Genomic DNA, 20,831 nt, shown 5'->3' on the forward strand with positions numbered 1-20,831 from the left:
TTGCATAACTCTAGGCTGAGTGGTGGAATTTGTCCAATGAAAGTTACTCAATTTTAACAACACTCAAAAGTGTCGAGCTGATAGGTAGAACTAGAAAAAGTGATTGGTCTTCAGTGGGTTGCTGCGATCAAACTACCAAATCATTTTGCAACAAAATTATATTGATTTCCATGCATGAGCATGTTTCAAATACACTAAGAGAAGGATGATGATGGGAAAACCAAGAAAGAAGAAATGGTAACTTACAATTTGGGTTTATTTAGGTGAAAATGGACACCCCAAAGAAGATACTGGTCATGCTATGTAAACAAGGGAGAGTTGCTTTTATGGGGTTGTAGCACAAATTAACGCTTTTGTGCCCTCCAATGAGAATCCAATGAGAATTTGACACATCACTGTTAAATAAATAGAACATATGTTAGCAAAACATATGATCTAACCATTCTTTCACTCTTACAAAAAATAAAAAAACTAAAAGAAAAAACCCTTCCAACACAGTCATCACCCAGATCAAATCCCACCAACCAAGCTGGTATCTCTCTGCAACTCTCTCTCTCTCTCATCGGTAGCTTTGAGTGGTTATTCTCAAAGATCCTGGTTTGGACTGTGGCATCTAGCATTGGCGGTGGGAGGTGGATGTGCGTGCATTTTTTGGTGGTTGTGCTGGGATGATTCTCAGAGCTACCAATGAGAGAGATAGAGAGAGAGAGAGAGAGAGATCTCGGCCCAGGCGGGGAGCGGTAGCTGTGCTGTGAGGGTTTGCTTCTTTTTAAGGGTGAAAGAAGGGTTAGATCTTATGTTTTGCTGACATATATTTTTCTTGTTTCATGCTACTGTGTCAACCTCTCATTGAAGAGCACAAAAACCTTAGTTTGTGCCAATTCCACATACAAGTTATTCTTGTAAACAAGGCATTTGACTATATGAAGTAGTAAAATCATAAGAGTTTTATACCATTCTTGGTTAAGTTTTTACACATTTTAAAGCTATAAGACCACTGGTTAATCTAAAGTCATCAGCTCAAATTGAAAGAAAAGTGATCAAATAACAAGATATAGGACAAAGAAAAGTGAGAAATTAAATCAATAATACTACAAGTCAAAGTATACACAATTACAATTGGATTCCTTCCAACTCGCACAATTATATACAGTTCACGCTTGAAGATAAAGAATCACGTGCGTTTCTTTAAGAAACTGAGAAAAACAGAAACAAAAATACAGAGAGAATTATCAAAGAGGATACGCTCCACCAGTAAACTAATCTCATGAGAAACTTAACACGGGAGAGCTTTCACTGAAACCTCCTCCAACGTTGCTTTCCATGCTTGCGTATTTAGCTGTCCACCTTGATCCTGAATCTGATGCAAAATTCCAAGATGACGTTGTAATGGAAGCAGTATCACTTGTTGCAATATTTGCCATCATGCTGCTGCTACCTGGGATTGAGGAAGGCCAAACAAAAGCGGGTTTGAATGGTGGGACGTGCGGCACTGCCACAGCTCCTGATATGATCTGAACAACAGACGGAGTTTTTGGCCTCTCACTGGCTATCGGATGGGAGCAAGCCAGCCCAAGAAGCAGAAGCCTCTGGGCTTCCTCAACCACGTAGTCATTTCCTAGTCTTTCATCCACAGCCTCCAGTATGCGTCCCTCTCGATGCAGCCACCAAACCCAATCCACAAGCAATTGGAAGCCTGTGACCTTGGTCCACGGACGCTGACCGCATACCACCTCAAGCAAGACCGCCCCAAAGCCATAGACGTCCGACTCGCAGGTGGCCTTGCCAGTATGGAAGCACTCGGGGGCAATGTAGCCCATGGTCCCCTGCACACCGTCCAGCTCAGCATAAGAGGTCTTCTCATTGTCTAACGCCCGTGCTAGCCCAAAGTCACCTAGCCGAGCGTTGAAGTTGGAGTCAAGCATGATGTTGTTGGCCTTGAGGTCCCGGTGCACCACTTTCTGGTCGTATTCATTATGGAGGTAATGCAGCGCGGATGCCACTCCTGATATGATCTTGTATCTCAGGTTCCATCCGAGCGTCTCCTCGTTCTGCGACGCACAAAATAGGTGATTGTCCAAGCTGCCATTGGGCATGTATTCGTACACCAAAAGCAGTACCCCATTCTTCTCGCACCATCCTGTGCGCATGTCAAAGCATAGCTGTATTAGTTCTCAATGTTGTATCTAGTAAACTCTTGTTAGCATAACGTAGCTAATAGTTTAGTGTTACTAGGCAGTAGGCTGGGTAACAAATGCAAGCAAAAACAAAAAGAATTACTTAAAAATACATTCATTGCACAAGGTTCAATTCCAAAAATTTTAAGATAGCCTCCAGTACTAAAACTCTCTCCTTTTTATTCTGTAATTGAAAAACTTCGAAAAAGAGAAAGGGAAAAAAAAGACTTAATTGTACTTATTGATCTTATGATAAAGAAATAAAATTGAAGTGTTGATTTGTTCCGAAGTGCAAGTGTAAAGGTTAACTTTTTCAAATAAAAAGTGTAGGGGCCAAACTGATATTCAAACTAAAGTAGTTTAAATCCCTCATCTCCCTTCTCTTGTGTGGACATGTAAAAAAAAAAAAAGGTAGTACTTGTAAAAACCTCAAAATTTTATAGATCGGTTGAATAAGCATAAAGGATGAAAAACGTTATAACAATACTTATAATCTTCTTTTTGGTAAGTACATACTTATAATCTTTTAGGTTGCCTAAACAAGGAAACAACAACCAAATCAATTAAAATCTCATAATTCAAAATAACAAAATAAAACATCCTTGAGTCTTGCTCCCACCAAAATCAAGGAAATAAATGTGTTGAACATTAGTTGTTCTTACCCAAAATACTTGGGCCACTTATCTTATTATATCATTCAATTTACCAGTGAACAACTCGACCTCATGTTTGGCTGAAATCTAATTCTTCCTATCCAGCAAAACAAACACATCAAATAGTACAATTCGTTTATATTATTGCCAAATTTATTATCTACAGATAGTGTAAGACATTGAAATTCCAAAATTCAGCTGCTGACAATATCCACAAGTCAAGCATTAAGAACCATATCAAACGAGCCAGTCCCTATAAAATTAATTTTTTCACCCTTTAATTTATCAATAGTAGTACTATAGTAGCTAATAGAGAACTCGAGAAAGAATCGAAACTCTCTACACAGAGGACATCATGCAGATGCCTTTCTTTTTACTTTTTTTTTTTTTTTTTTTGGGAAAAAAAAAAAAAAACAGAGTGCTAGGGCTTGGGCGTTATAGGCCTACTTTCAAATTCCACAACCTTCAAGCGGTTAATTTTTCCAAGATTGTCTTCAATCTTTTCAGAACTTTCAATCAATCTGAAGTTTATTATATCTCTTCCTGTTCATGATCAGTCTCGAGTCTCCTCTCTAGATTCCTCAAGATCCTAGGCATTTTTCGTTGCGTCACCATCAACGTATTTTGCCCCCATTAATGTTGGTGGTCTCCAACTGCTGTGGTGGTGCCATCACCTACTTATGTTGGTTTTACCTCAAGTTGTATTGTTCGAAGGACAGTAGGGCTCTGTTGGCAAAGGCCAAATATTTCTTTACTTTTTTTTACTTTTTAACATTTTTAATTATATCACTTTTTATTACTATTTAAATAAAAAAATTAGTATAAATTAATTTTATTTTTCTTTTTTTTTATACTTAACATTTTTATTTTTACCTTCTTTTTTTTTTTTTTCACATGAATCAATTTATGTCATAGTGAAAATGCCAAAAGCCTTTGCCAAACAGGTTCTAGGAGTAGAGGTGGCAATTTATGTTATAGTGTCAGTTGTGTCAAGCATGAGTATAATACTATATATATCAACCCTAATTTGACTCATTTAATTTAACGAGTCAAACCCCTCAAGTATAACCTTCTAATTTTATATTGAGTTCGTGTTGAATTCACAGGTCATATGAAAAATTATTAGCCATTATGTTACGTATCGGGTTCAGGTTGTAGCAAGACGTTGATATACTATATAAGTCAATCCTCACACAACCTATTTAATTAAATAAGTCATACTCCTTAACTTAATCCTTTAATTTCTAATTGAATTCGTATCAAATTTACAAGTCGTCCTACAAAAGTCAATCTTGATTTTATGCCCTTGTTATGCTATTTACGTGAAATTCGTGGTTAAAACAAAAAAAAAATCATAGCAGTAAAGAAATAATAATAAATAAATAAATAACATTTAAGTCTGTGATTGTTAGTGTTGGGCTTTGTTACGGTGAATGCGAATGCTCAGACTATTTCAATCGAGTAATGATTTCGCTTAACTTCACCCAAAATGTTATGAACTTGTTGAAGCAGTTTTCCGAATGATGACGTGGGAAAAGGCCCAACACAATACTTGATAACCGAAGGTTAAACTGAATGTGATAGACAAAGAAAAAGGATCAAAGCTGCCGGCGTTGTCCGGCCGGCGGAAGCTCCGATGCCTAAGTTAGTTGAAGTATTTAAGAGAAAAATGACTTGAAGGTTATAGATCAGAAAAAGATAAGCAAAATGCTCAGCTTAAGAGGGTGAAAGAGTTGTTACCGAAATAGTAAAAAGGGACCCCCCTTTTATAGGCATTGGATTGTACCTGTTCATATAACACTGTGGACTTTTACCGAGGGTCCACGTGTCAACAATTTATCGTAGAACATCAAATAGAATATTTATTCAAATATGTTTATTGTTCCTGAGGGTAATACTCGGTTCCTGCCTTAGGTTTGGCTAACCGAGTCTGATAACCGAACCGAGCCTGATAACCGAATGTCGATAATCTAATTTATATGATCCTAAGTCTGCTGAACATGAGTTCGTTTTGAACAGTAAAAATGACTGAGCGTGGGGAATGGGCCGGTAAATTTGAACTGGGCCCAAATAAACCGAGATTTGACCCAACAGTTTCCCCCCAATTTCCTTTTTTTTTTAACAGAATAAGGAAATTACATGTAGGAAACCGAGTGTAGGTCAGTTTCTATAAGCTCGGTTTTTGTCGTTTGGCAAGGTGATGCGAGTTGACTCTTGAAATTCAAATTTTCAAAATTTGAATTTCAAACAAATAAAACTGAAGCGTTCGAGATCCTTACCTCCGCCTTTTGAGAACCACGTGTAGGTTTCTGGGTGGTTTTACGCTTCCCATAATGGCCACACGTCAGCTTCTACACCAAGAGAGAAACGAAGTGACGTCGCTTCGCCGAACCCTAGTCCCTAGGGTTCATTTAATGCACCGGTTTGGATTCTTCGAAAAAAAGTCTTTAAAAAGGCCTCCTTCTTTGTTTAATCCCTATCGTTCCACATCGCAGAAACAATTGTCGCTCTTTCGGAGTTCTATCGATCTTCTTCTTTCTTCTTAAACTGATATTTTCTTCATTCAACCTTTTCTTGATTGCGTCCTTCCTCTGTCTTGAACGTTCAGTCAAGAACTTCTGTTTGAGCGTTGCCTATTCATATTCCAACAGGGACTTACTCCCATCTTTCGTTTCACATTCTTCTACTATCAATACCTGATGAGTCTTAAGGTTGAAAAAGTTCCCATGGAACTGGGCGAATCACACCCAGTTACTTGGAAAGCAAAGCTCTCCGAGCTTGACGAGCCCAAAATCCATGAAGACTGGCAAATCCCAGACTCGGTTCAACTACGCTTCGACACCGACCGTGTTGGAGCAATAGCGGATGCCAACAGCAATGAAGTTTGCGTATACTTGGAGATGTTCCGAACAGGGCTGAGACTTCCTTTTCCGAGGGTAGTTCGGGAGCTGTTGAGTTACATTCGGATAGCTCCCCACCAACTAGCGCCGAATGACTGGAGGTTATTCTTTGCCAGCATGATTGCTTGGCCGAGCATACTTGGGGCAGACTACCCTCTTACAGTGCCGGAGTTTCTAAAAATTCATCAACTTACCAAATGCCCTAAAACCAAGTTCCTGTTCACCTTCCAAACCCGAAAGAAATATAAGCTTCACACCTTTCGATCTACTTATCAGAGTAACAAAGGATGGAAAGATGAATTTTTCTTTATCCGAGGTGACTAAGAATTTTCAACTTCTGAAGTAATAAGGGATCCAAGTGTCCCTCGGGAGATTACTGCTCCGTCGAACAAAGGTATGAACCGAGCTTAGTTTTACTTATTTTCGTCTCTCTTTTTTTTTTCTTTTGGCAAAACTAATCTCAAACAAGCTTCCAGGTCAACAGGAGCCAAATCTGACCATTAGTGAAGAATGGCATGTCAATGACGTAATTCGACATGCCGAGCTTAATCCATTAAAAATGGATTATGACGCTGTTATGACCGAGGAGAATAAGGCTCGGTATTTGTGGACCTCGGCACCTGCAAGGTTAGTATAAGCCGTAGAAGCTATTCCGCCGAGAGTCCCAGTGGCCGAGGTGCCGAGAAGGCCAGCTGCTAGGGCCGCCGAGTCTTCCAAAGGAAAAGGCAAGAGGAAGGCTGAAGACGTTCCTCTGAAGAAAACTTCGACGAGGCCGCCAATTAGTGCAAGAGTCTCATTGACGATTGTTGATGAGCCCGAGGGTCCCAAAATCCCCTCTCCAAAGAAGAGCAAGAAACGAGTAAAGACCACTGCGGGGAGAATAAAAAAGAGGGCTAAGACTGCCGAGGATAGCTCACAGGCAGTAAAGCTTGTTGCCGAACCTGCATCCGAGGGAATGATTGCACACTCGGCCGACGTGCGCAAAGAAACGGGACAAGGGGGCGCTAATGATCCGAGTGCTCCCGAGCCTGAAGCAACTGCTTCCCACGTCAGGGCATACTCCAACGTCCTCAGCGGGGTCAGAGAGTTCCTAAGCAGACAGGATAAGTCGGCCCAGGACGCCCTCTCCGCAGCGCATACTCCTCCATCTTCTTCCAAAAAACCTGTTAGGGTTGAAGCTCCAACATTCGAAGTCCTGGGAGTTCCCCCCTCCTCGGCTATTCCTCGCTCCGCAGCTCTTACCGAGGCTGTACAGACAAGTTCCTCTAAATCTCTGGCGGTTGTCCAACCAGGACAAACCGAAGGTGAGCCTTCGTTCCCACATCCCGAGGCTAACCGAACCAAGCCTTCGGTTGATGAAGTTACAGGCAACAGGCCTGAGGTTGAAGAACTGGACACTTCTAGTCCCTCGGTCCCTAAAGCTGCTGATCAAGCGCCAATTTTTACCGAGCCAATGGATGCCGAGCAAACCTTCGTCTAAGGGGTGATTGAAGTGTCCGAGGATGACAAACAGCTTGATGTGGACTCAGAAGCAACCGTTGGTGGAGTTGCTGAACAGGAATTGGGTTTCAAGTTTCCAGTTGGCAACGAATTCCCACACCTTGGGGAGTCGTCCCATCCTGTGAAAAGTGGGCTGCCGAGTATGACAATGGAGTGTCCCTCTGAGCTTCCAAAATTCGTTTTCAAGGAGAATCCTGCATGGTCATGGAGGGCATCGGGCTCCTCTGCAGAACGCACACCTGACCCTATATACTGAGCTTTCGGGGAGCCCCTCACTCGGTTAGGCGACAAGTGGATCGAGAATCTCTTCGCTCTATTGGCCGGTGCTATTCCAGCCAATAATCCCGTGGAAGTCAGCACCCAGGTTCCGAAGGAGGTGATGGAACACATGCTACACCATCAACTTGAGGTAAATATACTCCCACCCATTCGGATTTTGATAATAACACTCGTTCTAAAACTTTTCATTTGCAGGGGTCAATGCAAAGCATGAACTACTACCTTCATTTCAGAAGGTCTGCTGAACTCACGGCTCGGAAAACCGAGGAAACCAAGAAGAAGCTTGAGGAAGCCGAAGCTGAGATACAACGGTTAAAAGCTCAAGGCGCAGAAGCTGTTTGTCGGTCTCACCAGTTGGAGTCTGAGCTTGCTGCTGAACGAACAATGCAAGCGAGTTTAAAAGCTGACTTCTCGACTCGTGAAGAGGGAGCAACTCGGCTTAAAAAGAGTTTTGATGAAATCTCGGCATTGGAGCCTGAGAATACGCGGAAACAACTTGAAGGAACCGAGGCTGAGCTTCTTATTGCCAAACAAAAGGTTAAAGATCTGGAGGCTCAGCATTCTCATGCTCTCTCTCAGATTCGGAAGCAAAGTATCCAGGGGATTGCCGAGAGATCCAGGAACAGACAATTGCTTCTCGATAATTCGGCCCTGGTTGATAAGGTGGCTTCTTATAAAGAAAAACATGCTGAGGCCGAACTTCGATGCCAAGCCTCTGAGTCTCGAATAAATCAAGTTTTCGAAGAGCTGGAAGCAGCTCAGAGACATTCAGCCACTCAGTGCACCAGAGCCGAAGTTGCTGAGGGAAAATTGAAAACAACTGAAGAGCAACTTCTGGCCTCAGAGAAAAGGCAAAAGTCAGCAAAGAAGAAGGCTAGAGCTGCTGGAAAAAGGGCTGAAGGTTTAAAAGGGAAATTCCTGCGAGCTAAAGAGCAAGTGTTCAAATACAAGAACAAAGCTCGAGAATTCTATAAACAGCTTTCCTTCGCCTCCTGGGCCCGAGACTATGGCTGGGGCACGGGTTTCATCTCGGGTTTCGAAACCTTCTGTAGCTGGTCGAAGAACCCTCCCGAGGGTATCGACCTTAACACCATAAAACCCGAAGATGTTCCTCCCACCGAAGAGGCCATTTCAAAGATTGTCATGCTCGGCAAAGAGCAGATGCCCGATTGCAAAGGCATCACTATCTTCGGCTTTAACCCATTTGCTCAGCGTCAGGTTGGGGAGTCTTCTACTGCGGCCGAGCGTACCAATGCTCCTGATGATTCAGAGAAGTCAGTGGTTGCATCTGATGAAGACTGGGACCACGCCTCTCCTTGATTTTTCCTAAGTGTAAATACCGAGAGAACACCTCTCTTTTTGTATATTGACAAGTGCTAGAATATTCATATTTTCAGCCCTTAACTTGCATGTTTTAATCCTTTAGTTTTGGTTAATTAGGCCATTTTACTTCCTTTTTGTATTTTCTTTGTTTTATAGGCTTTTGGAAGAAAATAAAGCGTTTCTGAAAAAATTCCAAGCTTAAAGGGCAAATTGGGAAGATCTAGAAGATATGGTTAAGCTTAACCAATCATGGTTAAAGTTTAATCAAATAAAGGAAATGATTAATTCGAAATTTCTCAATTTGAAGTCAAATCGGATTGGATGCAAAATTGGATTCTGAATACGTCTCGGTATTTTGGCCATAACTTTCAACTCAGATATCCGATTGAGGTGAAACAGTTTTCCGAATGATGACGTGGGAAAAGGCCCAACACAATACTTGATAACCGAAGGTTAAATTGAATGTGATAGACAAAGAAAAAGGATCAAAGTTGCCGGCGTTGTCCGGCCGGCGAAAGCTCCGACACCTCTGTTAGTTGAAGTATTTAAGAGAAAAATAACTTGAAGGTTATGGATCAGAAAAAGATAAGCAAAATGCTCAGCTTAAGAGGGTGAAAGAGTTGTTACCGAAATAGTAAAAATGGACCCCCCTTTTATAGGCATTGTATTGTACTTGTTCATATAACACTGTGGACTTTTACCGAGGGTCCACGTGTCAACAATTTATCGTAGAACATCAAATATAATATTTATTCAGATATGTTTATTGTTCCTGAGGGTAATACTCGATTCCTGCCTTAGGTTCGGCTAACTGAGTCTGATAACCGAACCGAGCCTGATAACCGAATGTCGATAATCTAATTTATATGATCCTAAGTCTGCTGAACATGAGTTCGTTTTGAACAGTAAAAATGACCGAGCGTGGGGAATGGGCCGGTAAATTTGAACTGGGCCCAAATAAACCGAGATTTGACCCAACAGAACTCATATGGTGTATTCATGGAGTCAGTGAAAGCAATGGACTTTCTGCAAGTTTCATGAGCTGGGAGAAACTGGGTTCTACTAACAAAATTTGAACGTGGGGTTTCTAAATCAGTTACCAAGTAAATACCACATTTCATGACGAGGTTTGAAAGAGACGTGCTTAAAGCAAGTGGATCCATTAATGCTATATAGAAGGGAAAGAGAAAAGTGACACATGGCTAGGGACGAGCAGATCAAAAGCTATATAATAAAAATTAATCGACTTTAACTTACCGAGCAATCGCACCAGATGTTTGTGACGGAGACGATTAATAATGGTAAGCTCAGCCAAGAAATCGTCTTTGCCCTTGAGGTTGTCCCTGGAGAACTTCTTGACGGCCACTTCTAGGTTTTCTTTGGGTAGCACACCTTTGTAAACCACACCGAAACCGCCTTGACCCAGTTTGTACTTGTCGTCAAAGTTGTTGGTTGCCTTCTTCAGGTCCTTGAACGAGAACTCCCTGGGCGTTCCGGGGAGGCTCTGGAGCGTGCCCAATATATTTGGGCCGAACTTAGCTGCAGCCCACTTCTTGTGCAGGTAATAGACCAAACCGGCCACCCCAATCAGCAGCAGTACGAACCCCGGCACCCCAACCCCCAAAGCGATCTTAAGCCAGCGGTCATTTTTCCCCTGATCGACCTGATCTCCGGGCAGCAGCTCCACCGTCAGATTCCACTTGAGCACGCAGTTTAGCTGGATGGCGCTCCCCGTGGAGGCGGCGAACCCGAAGTAGGAGTCCTTGTTCACAATGCCTCTGATGTCAAGATCCGCAGTCAGTACAGGCTTGGCGGGCCTGGCGGCGGTGAGGGCGAGGGGAGTCCCTTTCTGATCTTGGCCTTGCTCTGCAATGAACACGTCCAGCACCTTGTCGCCGCCGTTGTACTGGACCCACACCATATAAAACTTGGTATCAACAGGGCCGAGCTGGATGCCCCTGTCGATCAAGGATACGGTCTTGTTAGATCGAACGCTGTTGATGTCGAGACCCACATGGTTGTCGTCAGGATCGAAATCCTCCTTGAAAGTGTCCAACTCGATGGCGATGAGGCGGTTGGTGGAGCTGCCATCGGTGGTGGAGTTGGTCAAACCCAGGTATTGACCGTCGCTACCCGCTGGGAGGTCCAAGTCAGGGGCTATGAGGAAGGCCAGGCCTTCTCCCTTGGTAGACGAATTGTTAACCCGAAAGATGTTGATGAGGAAGGAGGAATTGAAGGAAGCCACCTTTGAACCCGTACTAGAACTAGTCATAGAAAGTTCATCTTCCCAAAGCTTGAATGATTGATTGAACATGATTCGGCCTGACCGGTTCACAAGGCTGAAGTTACCGGCAGAGTCTGGAGTTACTTGAAGGGCCCCATTGCTGATTGTCGCCGGCGGTAGGACAGCAAAGGTGTCGTAATAGGAGGCGTTGAATGGACCGAACTCACGGTGGAAGGTTTGGAGGATCTGAGCTTGGGACACGGTTCCCAGTGCGAGCCAAAGCAGTACAATCATCATACCAAGCCTCAGCTGCGGAACCATTTTGATTTTGCGGCTGCTCTTCTGACCAACGATTCATTTATGAGAAGGATCAGGCTTTCTTTTTTTTTATCATTCCTACTTTTGACACAGCCTGTCCCTTTCTTTTTTCTTCCTTCTTTCTTGAGGATACCTCTTCCCTTTGCTTTTCGCATTCTTTCTTTGTCTTCTTTTTTTGTTTTATTTATTTTATTCTTACCTAGACATCTACGAGCAACTTTGAACAGTTCAAAAAAAAAAACACAAAAACAAAGTTCCGGTCTTATCTTCGGGAATTTCCACGAGAGCCAGATCTACTATTGTAAAACAAACTCAACTAACTTGAATGTTGTATAAATATTATAAAGATTTATTGAGAAATCAAAACTCTTAAATTATCATTTATTCTATTAATAATTTAATTATTAAATTAATATTTTAAGATTCTTCTGTGAAACCAAACGACATGTAAAATTAAATTAAATCTTTACTCTAATATTATGTTAATTAAATTGAATTTAATTATTAAATTAATACATAACCATGTAATTAATTTACTTATCTGTTTGATTGTTGCAGGAAAGCACATGATAGACGTAGGAAGTCCCTTTTTGTCTACCCATTCTGTTCATGTACGATTGCAATTGAATTAAGTTGCTCTTACTGCTTTTTTTTTTAAAAAAAAAAAAACTCATTTACCTATACCATGTGTTCGACTTTTTTCTTCTCTTAGCTGTGTCATGTGTTCGATTAAAGATTGTGTTGTAATACTTTGGCATTAACAGACCCGGCCAAATCAATAATAAATAAATTCTGCAAAGAAGAAGTTGCCAGCGTAGTCGCTCAGCGCACTTTTTAGCTGGCTGTCTATACAATCAATTTAGGTGGGGTGTTAGCATACGAAGAATCGGTTGATTCCTCCTCCAGAGTCCAGGCCGATAAAACTTGCAAAAGTGGAAGAAAGTAAGTACGGATTTTTTTGTCTGGTGTGCTGGCAATGGCAGAGGGGATACTTCGATGCAGACAGTAAATTTAGGGAAGGACTAGGGAGTGTTTTGGTAAGAATAGTGCATGATTCTCGAATGAGCCTTTTCCCTTTCTATTATGAGTGTTTTTATAGACAAGAAGTCCAAAGAATAACCGATTGTTTGGGTTTTTTCCAACTCAAAATGAATATATATATATATATATATATATATATATCACAAAAAAATAAAAAAATTGGGGTGGTTTTGAACCACCCTAGAGGTGGCCAAGGTGTTTGGGGTGGCCGAGCTACCCCAGGGGGTAGCTCGGCCACCCCCGAAACTGATTGGGTTGGCCGAGCCACCCCAAGTGGTTTTAAGGTGGTCCAGCCACCACCTCTAAATATATATATTTTTTAATTTTTATTATTTTTAAAATTTTTATTTAATGATTTTTATGGTTTGGTTGAAAAATTTTAAACAAAATTAAAATATTTTGAACTGAGTTGAATGCTTGTAGTGTCAAATAACCTAAAAAAAAAAAAATAGTTAAGATGAGTTGTCCCTTCCCAAACAAGCCCAGCAGTCTTCCTTCCTCCCAAGATTATCGAGAACTTGGAGGCCCATGTGGCAAGGTTGAACTTGGATACTATTCTGCGTTATATGATGCCTTCCTGGACCCTATACGCTCGTCTATTTGGGCTTGGCCCGCATGTAGCCTTGACTCGAGATTACCTCTTGGCTCTTGTACGAGTAGTATTGCGGTTACACGAGAAATCACGATCTATCCGGGTAGTGGTATTCCCCCTAACCCGGAATGCAGCATAGCAAACGGAAACGGTCAAAAAGTACGTGTACAAGAAGCTTGGTAGATGGCCTGATGGTTTAAGGCGTACTTTTTTTTTTTTTTTTTTTTTTTTTTTTTTTTTCTAATTGATTAAGGAAAAGGTTACAGGAAAGGATCCTTTCCACTCCTGATCCAAAAGGAAGAAAGAGAGGATGATCCTAAAAACGAAAAAGGGGTGGGCTCCCCCACAATAGACCCAAAACAAACTAAAGCAGTGTGGAAATAAATACAAAACGTAAGAAATGGGACAAACAAGTGCCCCGGTCCTCTCAAGGGGCCGCGCAAGGCGGTTTCAGATGCAAAAGGGGCACAGATTAAGGCGAACCTATCTGAACCCCCACTAGTAACCAGCAACAACCGCCAAAAGGAGGTTGAAGTGATAAAAGCACTGCTAGAGTCCGTACCAAGGACTGTTGTAAAGAGAGGAACCACCACAAATTCAGTTACAGAAGTCTCCACTAAACAAATAAACCAATAAAAAGCTAGGAGACAGCAACCCACAAACCTCAAAAACAACAAAAAACGACAATACATAAAAATAACAGGAAAACAACCACAAAAAGACCAGAAAACAGTAACAACGGCCAGGGAACGGAGAAAGGCGAGCACTGACAGGCGCGTGGCGCTGACGCGCCGGCGCGTGAGATCCACGCGCCAACGCGTGGTGGTCGGATCTGGCCGAAGGAGGTGGCGTTGGGAAGATGAAAGGCCGAGAAACAAGGTGAGATGACGCGTGTTGGTGGAAAACTGACCGAAGAGGCTAGATCTAGATTTTCTCAAAACTAGATCTAAAAACCCAATCAGTTTTGAGGAGGCGGGCGGCGCTGTACGGCGGTGAACGGAGGCTGATCGAAGAGGATGAAGGAGGCCGGAGCTCCTGGTCTGGTCAGACTGCACAACAACAAAAACAACAAAAGAAAACACAAAAAACAGGAAATATAGACAGAGAAGAGGGAGGAGAATGGAGAAAAACTCCATATCTCCTCCCCAGAAAAACCTCACTAAGGAGGTGGCTGCTCTCACCAGGGAGATGGAAGAAAAAAACGAAGGTTGATAAAATTTCTAGAGAGAGGTTAGAGCCTCTCTCTCTAAGTCAGTTCAGCGAGCGTCAAGCCTGATGGATTTATCTAAGGCGTACTTAAAAGTACTTTAACAATAAAAAAAAAAATCTGTTTGAAAAAAATACCTATTTGATAAAAATATTAAAAACACTTTTAAGGTTAAAAAGTCTTAAAAAAATAAATAAATAAGGGAAAAATGCAATTTACCTCCCTGAAGTTTCAGAGATTTTGCAATTTTAACCCCAAAATTCAAAAATTGGCAATCTACCTCCCTGAAGTTTCAAAAATTAGTAATTTAAACTCTCCGTTAAATTTTTCCATCTAAATGGACGGAACTCGCCCCACATGCTTCTCACGTGACTTTTTTACCCATTATCTTCCAATTTTGTTCTCAATCTAACTTAATGGCTTTATTACATGATGACCCTCCCCTTTTGAACCCCACCCACACACGTTGCTCATCTTATCGTCCTTTTCACTGCAACAAACCCACACACTGAAGCACGACAACGTGAAGAAGGGATTCCAGAATCTCGTGCTCCTAGCCCAGTGACAGCAACAAACTCGTGGAGATTTGTTCGCCATCTCCCTTCTTCGCCATTTCTTATGAGGTATGCCCCAATTTCAAAATATTAGATCATCTAATGTTTTAGGGTTTTGTGTAGAGAAAAAATTGGGGTTTTGTTGGAATATTGTTTAGGGTTGTTGTTGTTTAGGAGAATATTATATGCCTCTTATTTATTCTTCTTTATTATGGTTTAGCTTCCAATAAACATTACTTTTTTCATGCTACAACGATTAATGGATGAGTTAACTGTGTAGTAAACGGTTGTAAGCACATGTAGCTTGGTTGGCTGTGGTTATTTTCTATGGTCTGAGGTAGTAGTTAATAAAATGCTACGTAATTAATTAAATAAGGAGAGGAGCAGACAAAGCTGAACAGTATAAGCCTGAAGCTCAGCCTGAAATAAGCTTCCTCCACTCTCCTTCTCTAATTATTTTGCCAAAAAAAGAATAGCGTAGGTTTCAGAATACCTTGGTCACATACATGCATTATTACCCCCTTTGAAATATGATCAACAATAAAACAAATGTGGAAGCGAACTAATTATGTATTACTATATCATGTAGAATGGATACCTCAAATGAAGGTCCAAGCTCTTTTGGTTCAGCTCATAGCAGTTCTTCATCTGTGGTGCAGCGCGTTTTCTTCTGCTAGCGGCCGACTATTGTCAAAACAGCCAACACTAAGAAAAACTTTGGAATGAGGTTTGTGAGTTGCGAAAACTGGAAGGCAAATACTTGATATTTTATGTAATCAATATATGAACTATCATTGTTTACTTCTTTTGTTTAGTTTATTCAATTAATTTCGGTTGGTAGTTGTTAGTTGTAATGTGTTTTATAGATTAACCAAGACTGTGGTTTTTTTGAATGACTTGATCCTAAAATGTGCTCCTTTGGTAAGAAGGTAGTACATCGTTTACATCAAATGCATAAATATTTGGAGGCTCAAGCGAAACGATATGAAACATTGGTTGAAGTTGAAGTTGGGAATGTGAGAACAGAACATGATAAAAAAACTATGCAGCTGAAGGCAGAAATTGAGAGTGAAGCTCGGCATATGAAGGAACAACTGCTGAATGAGATATCTCAGTATCGTAAACAACTCGAGATTGTGGACATAAAGATGAATGCAATAAAGAAGAATTACCTTACAATCATTGTGTATTTATGGATCGTAATGATGTATGCATTATTCATGTTGTTCTTTAGATACATTCACAATGGTCACCATGTCTGCAAATTAGGTCGTGTGATGCTATCTTGAGGTTGGTCGTCATGGTGGAGCTGATGGATCGTGCTGTAGTTTTTTGTTGTGGTTTTGTGATATGTTAATATATTTACCAATGTGTAGTATGATAGAACTATGTAGTCGTATGTGAAGTTATTTTATTAAAGACATTAGTCGATATGTTGGATCATGAATCCATTAGTCCTATGTGAGATTTATTTAGTTTAAAGGCTTTAGTCTCATGTGGGATTTGTTTGCTTTAAATACATTAGTGTCATGTGTTGTGACACTAATCTTAGCCAATATGTGTTGTTTGAAGGATTTTTTCCTTTTTTTTATTATTTTTTTTATTTTTTATTTTTTGGGTTATAAGCAATATGTTGTTACCACGTGTTGCACTAAACGTATAAGCCAAACCTTAGAAGGTTTCCATAAATCAGGGTTTATTTAATCAGAGTTATTTTGTTTAAATGTATTAGTCTCTATGTTGGATCATGAATTTGCCAATTCCATTAATCCCATGTGGGATTTGTTTAGTTTAAAGGCATTAGTCCCATGTGGGATTTGTTTAGTTTAAGGATTTAGGGTATAAGGTTTAGGGTTAAACCTTAAACCTTAAATTGGACCTAAACCCTAGTTTAACTCCATTAGTCCCAAGTGTGATTTATTTTGCGAGGTGCGTTAAAGACCTTCCAACGAATATATAGTACTCGAGATTGTGTTTAAGACCTTATTGTGTTCAAGACCTTTCAATAAAGATCCTCAAACCAAAACAACATACCAAAAATACCAAAACTATAAATTTGATTAAAGATACTCATACAAAAACAATATACCAAAAATAATACCAAAGTTGTAAATTACACTGAAATATCATCATACCAAAACAATAGACCAAAAATTCACAAGCTTTACATTACATTGAAATATCCTCATACCAACACAACATACCAAAAATAATACCAAAGCTGTATATTACATTCAAATATCCTCGTACCAAAACAATAAACGAAAAAATTCCCAACCTATACATTACATTGAAATATCCTCATACAAAAACAATAAACCAAAAATTTTCAAGCTGTACATTACATTCAAATATCCTCATACCAAAACAATATACAAAAAATTCTCAAGCTGTACATTACATTCAAATATCCTCATATAAAAACAATATACCAAAAATTCTCAAGATGTACATTACATTGAAATATCCTCATACCAACAAAACATACCAAAAATAATACCAAAGCTGTATATTACATTCAAATATCCTCATACCAACACAACATACCAAAAATAATACAAAAGCTGTATATTACATTCAAATATCCTCATACAAAAACAATATACCAAAAATTCTCAAGCTGTACATTACATTCAAATTTCCTCATACCAAAACAATATACAAAAAATAATACCAAAACTATATATTACATTGAAATATCCTCATACCAAAACAATAGACTAAAAATTCTCAAGCTTTACATTACATTGAAATATCCTCATACCAACACAACGTACCAAAAATAATACCAAAGCTGTAAATTACATTGAAATATCCTCGTACCAACACAACATACCCAAAATAATACCAAAGCTATATATTATATTCAAATATCCTCATACAATAACAATATACCAAAAATTCTCAAGCTGTTGCTAACAAACATCGAAAGTTCGGCATCAATTACAAACCACAAAAACATAGCAAAACATATTTACATGTCATTGTATTAAACTTAGCAACGTACATACCAAAACATGTTATTGTACTAAACTTAGCAACCAACATACCAAAGCATGTTATTGTGCTAAACTTAGCAACCAACATACCAAAACAACATACCATTGTACTAAACTTGACAACCAACATACCAAAATAGCATACCATTGTACTAAACTTAGCAACCAACACACCAAAATTGTCAAATAGGAAGAAGTAGAAAAAAAAAAAATTTAAGTGAATATAATCACAAGTACAACAAGGAAGTGGACTATATGATGATGATTTCTAAGTCATATGTTCGAGTCTATCAAGATTGTAGCTTCAGTATAAAAACAATGAGATATATATAGCCAAACACCAATACTCTTTTTACTTTAAATTCCAACCAAAATCCAAGATGTGGTTGCTTACATTTGTCTCTCATCCAACTTCCATGTATATGTGTGTGTGTGTGTGTGTATGTGTGTGTGTGCATCTCTTCAAAGGAAAGTTTGATTCACAAAAAAGAATTGACATTTCCCATTGCGATTTTCAGAAATAGGAGTTCAAAATTGTCAAATAGGAAGAAGTAGAAAAAAAAAAATTTAAGTGAATATAATTACAAGTACAACAAGGAGATGGACCATATGATGATGATTTCTAAGTCATATGTTCGATTCTATCAAGATTGTAGCTTCAGTATACAAACAAGGAGATACATATAGCCAAACACCAATACTGTTTTTACTTTAAATTCCAACTAAAATCCAATATGTGGTTCCTTATATATATATATATATATATAGTGTGTGTGTGTGCGTGTGCGCGCGTGCGCATCTCTTTAAATGAAAGTTCGATTCACAAAAAAGAATTGACATGACCCATTCGATTTTTAAGTAAATATAATCACAAGTACAACAAGGAGATGACCGTAAACAATAATGTAAGAATTGACCCTAAACGATAAACCCAAAATATTCAACAAACAATTGACAATAACCCCAAAACCAATTTTCCCCCAAAACCCCCAAATTGACAAAAAAAAAAAAAACCATAGTAGATGGTCCAAAATTAATTTCAAAATTGGGGCATATCGGCAAAAACGATGAACCCAAAATATTCAACAATTCACAATAACCCCAAAACCAATATTCCTCCAAAACCCCAAATTAACAAAAAACCATAGTAGATAGTCCAAAATTAATTGCAAGATTAGGGCATACCGACAAAAACGATGAACCCAAAATATTCAACAATTCACAATAACCCCAAAACCAATATTCCCCCAAAACCCCAAATTAACAAAAAACCCTAGTAGATGGTCCAAAATTAATTGCAAAATTGGAGCATACCGACAAAAACGATAAACCCAAAACATTCAATAACAATTAACAGTAACCCCAAAACCAATATTCCCCCAAAACCCCAAATTTTACAAAAAACCCTAAAGTAGATGATTGATAATTAGTTGTAAAATTGGGGCATACCTAGATAGCAAGCAAAATTTATGGGTACAAGTAGTTTGTTGTCCCATTTCTCCACGCAATGGGACCACGAACAAGTTCACCGAAACTATCGACTTGTTGTTGTCGTGATGTGTCGTGTGGGTGGGGTAGAAACAAAAGGAGACCCTGCAATTTGCTGCTTGAATACACAAGGGGACCACGCTTTTGGAACTTTCTTCTTCTTCTCGTGCTTCAGTTGTGTAGTGGGTTTGTTGGAGTGAAAAGGACGATAAGATGAGCAACGTGTGTGGGTGGGGTTTCAAAAGGGGAGGGTCATCATGTAATAAAGCCATTAAGTTAGATTGAGGGCAAAATTAGAAGATAATGGGTAAAAAAGTCACGTGAGAGGCATGTGGGGCGAGCTCCGTCCATTTAGACGGAAAAATTTAACGGAGGGTTTAAATTGCCAATTTTTGAAACTTCAGGGGAGTAAATTGCCAATTTTTGAACTTTGAAGTTAAAATTGCAAAAATCCTAAAACTTCAGGGGGTAAAGTGCATTTTTTCCAATAAATAAATAACACTTTTAGCAAAAATTTAAACCAAAAACTTTTTTTTAACTTACTTATCGACTATCCCCCTACCCCCGAAAACCCAATACCAAAAGCGAAGCACAGAGCTCCTCCGTATTCCGATTCCGAGGACAGACAGGGAAAAGTAGGGCCGGCAATTTTGACACGACCCACGAACCCGACACGAACACGACACAAAAAAAAAGGTATTGGGTTTGGGCTAATCGGGTTCGGGTCGTAATCGGGTCTACCCGATTAAGACCCGGAAATTTCGTGTCTGGCGGGTTGACCCGTCGGGTCTGGTGGGTCGACCCGCCAGACACAATTACTGTGCGGGCCTGGCGGGTCGACCCGCCAAACCCGTTTTTTTTTTTTTTGCCTTGCGTGAGGAGAGTCAGACGACTCTCAGCTCACTCACGACTCTCACGTCACTTACTTAACTTACTTTACTCTTTACCATTTTGATTTTTGAACAAAAAATCAGTCTCTGACTCTCTGTTACCTAACCGGCCCTAACCCTCTCCCTGACTTCCATGGCTTCCCCATGCATGTAAAACACTACAGATGAAATTCTAACGTCTACTAATGAAGAACTACCTAAGCATTGATGCCATTATTTGTTTCGGATAGCAAATTTGTGATCTTTAGAAAAAACTTTACTGTACTTTACCTTGTCGTTGCTAAAATGAAAATCACTTAAATTATAACTATTCTATTATATTACACATTTTGATAAATGTATTTGCACAATTAAATAAGGGTCTTGGTCTTCTATGACTCTCATGGAATTCAAAAATATTGAGTCTTGGCCTAGGGTTGGATGCTAAAAAAAATGTCTGAGAATTCGTATCTTTTTTCAAATTAATTTTTTAACACTTTTGTTAATGTGGGACTAAATTATAAGTGGACTATTTTAATAAATGAACTTACTTGTTTTAACTTTTAACTTTTAAGTTTAGGTGAAATTATGAGTTTAGTAATTTATTTTGGAGTACAATTTGTCAATTACGGTCACTTTCCATTTTTTTTTTTTTTTCTTATCCTTTATTAAAGCCTTTAATCTCTTAGAACTCAATTTTTTGCATT

At 39.5% G+C, this 20,831-nt stretch overlaps 1 protein-coding gene and 1 long non-coding RNA gene across 2 annotated transcripts; one reads left to right on the plus strand and one right to left on the minus strand.

Moving 5' to 3' along the window:
- Positions 1-1,055: 1,055 nt before the first annotated feature.
- Positions 1,056-11,547, minus strand: LOC132171558 (putative L-type lectin-domain containing receptor kinase S.5). The gene is made up of 2 exons (XM_059582909.2): positions 10,090-11,547; positions 1,056-2,140 (listed from the first exon to the last, which is right to left on the minus strand). The coding sequence occupies exons 1-2, from the start codon at positions 11,375-11,377 to the stop codon at positions 1,266-1,268; spliced, it is 2,163 nt and encodes a 720-aa protein (XP_059438892.2). The 5' UTR covers positions 11,378-11,547; the 3' UTR covers positions 1,056-1,265.
- A 3,204-nt stretch (positions 11,548-14,751) lies between these two features.
- LOC132168471 (uncharacterized) lies at positions 14,752-16,147 on the plus strand. Its single transcript, XR_009438874.2, has 3 exons — positions 14,752-14,837; positions 15,358-15,495; positions 15,698-16,147. It is a non-coding gene; the product is annotated as an uncharacterized LOC132168471 (long non-coding RNA).
- The last annotated feature ends 4,684 nt before the right edge of the window (positions 16,148-20,831 follow it).

The sequence above is a fragment of the Corylus avellana genome, chromosome 1 (genome assembly GCF_965113065.1).
Source record: "Corylus avellana chromosome 1, dhCorAvel1.hap1.2, whole genome shotgun sequence".
Lineage (NCBI taxonomy): Eukaryota > Viridiplantae > Streptophyta > Magnoliopsida > Fagales > Betulaceae > Corylus > Corylus avellana.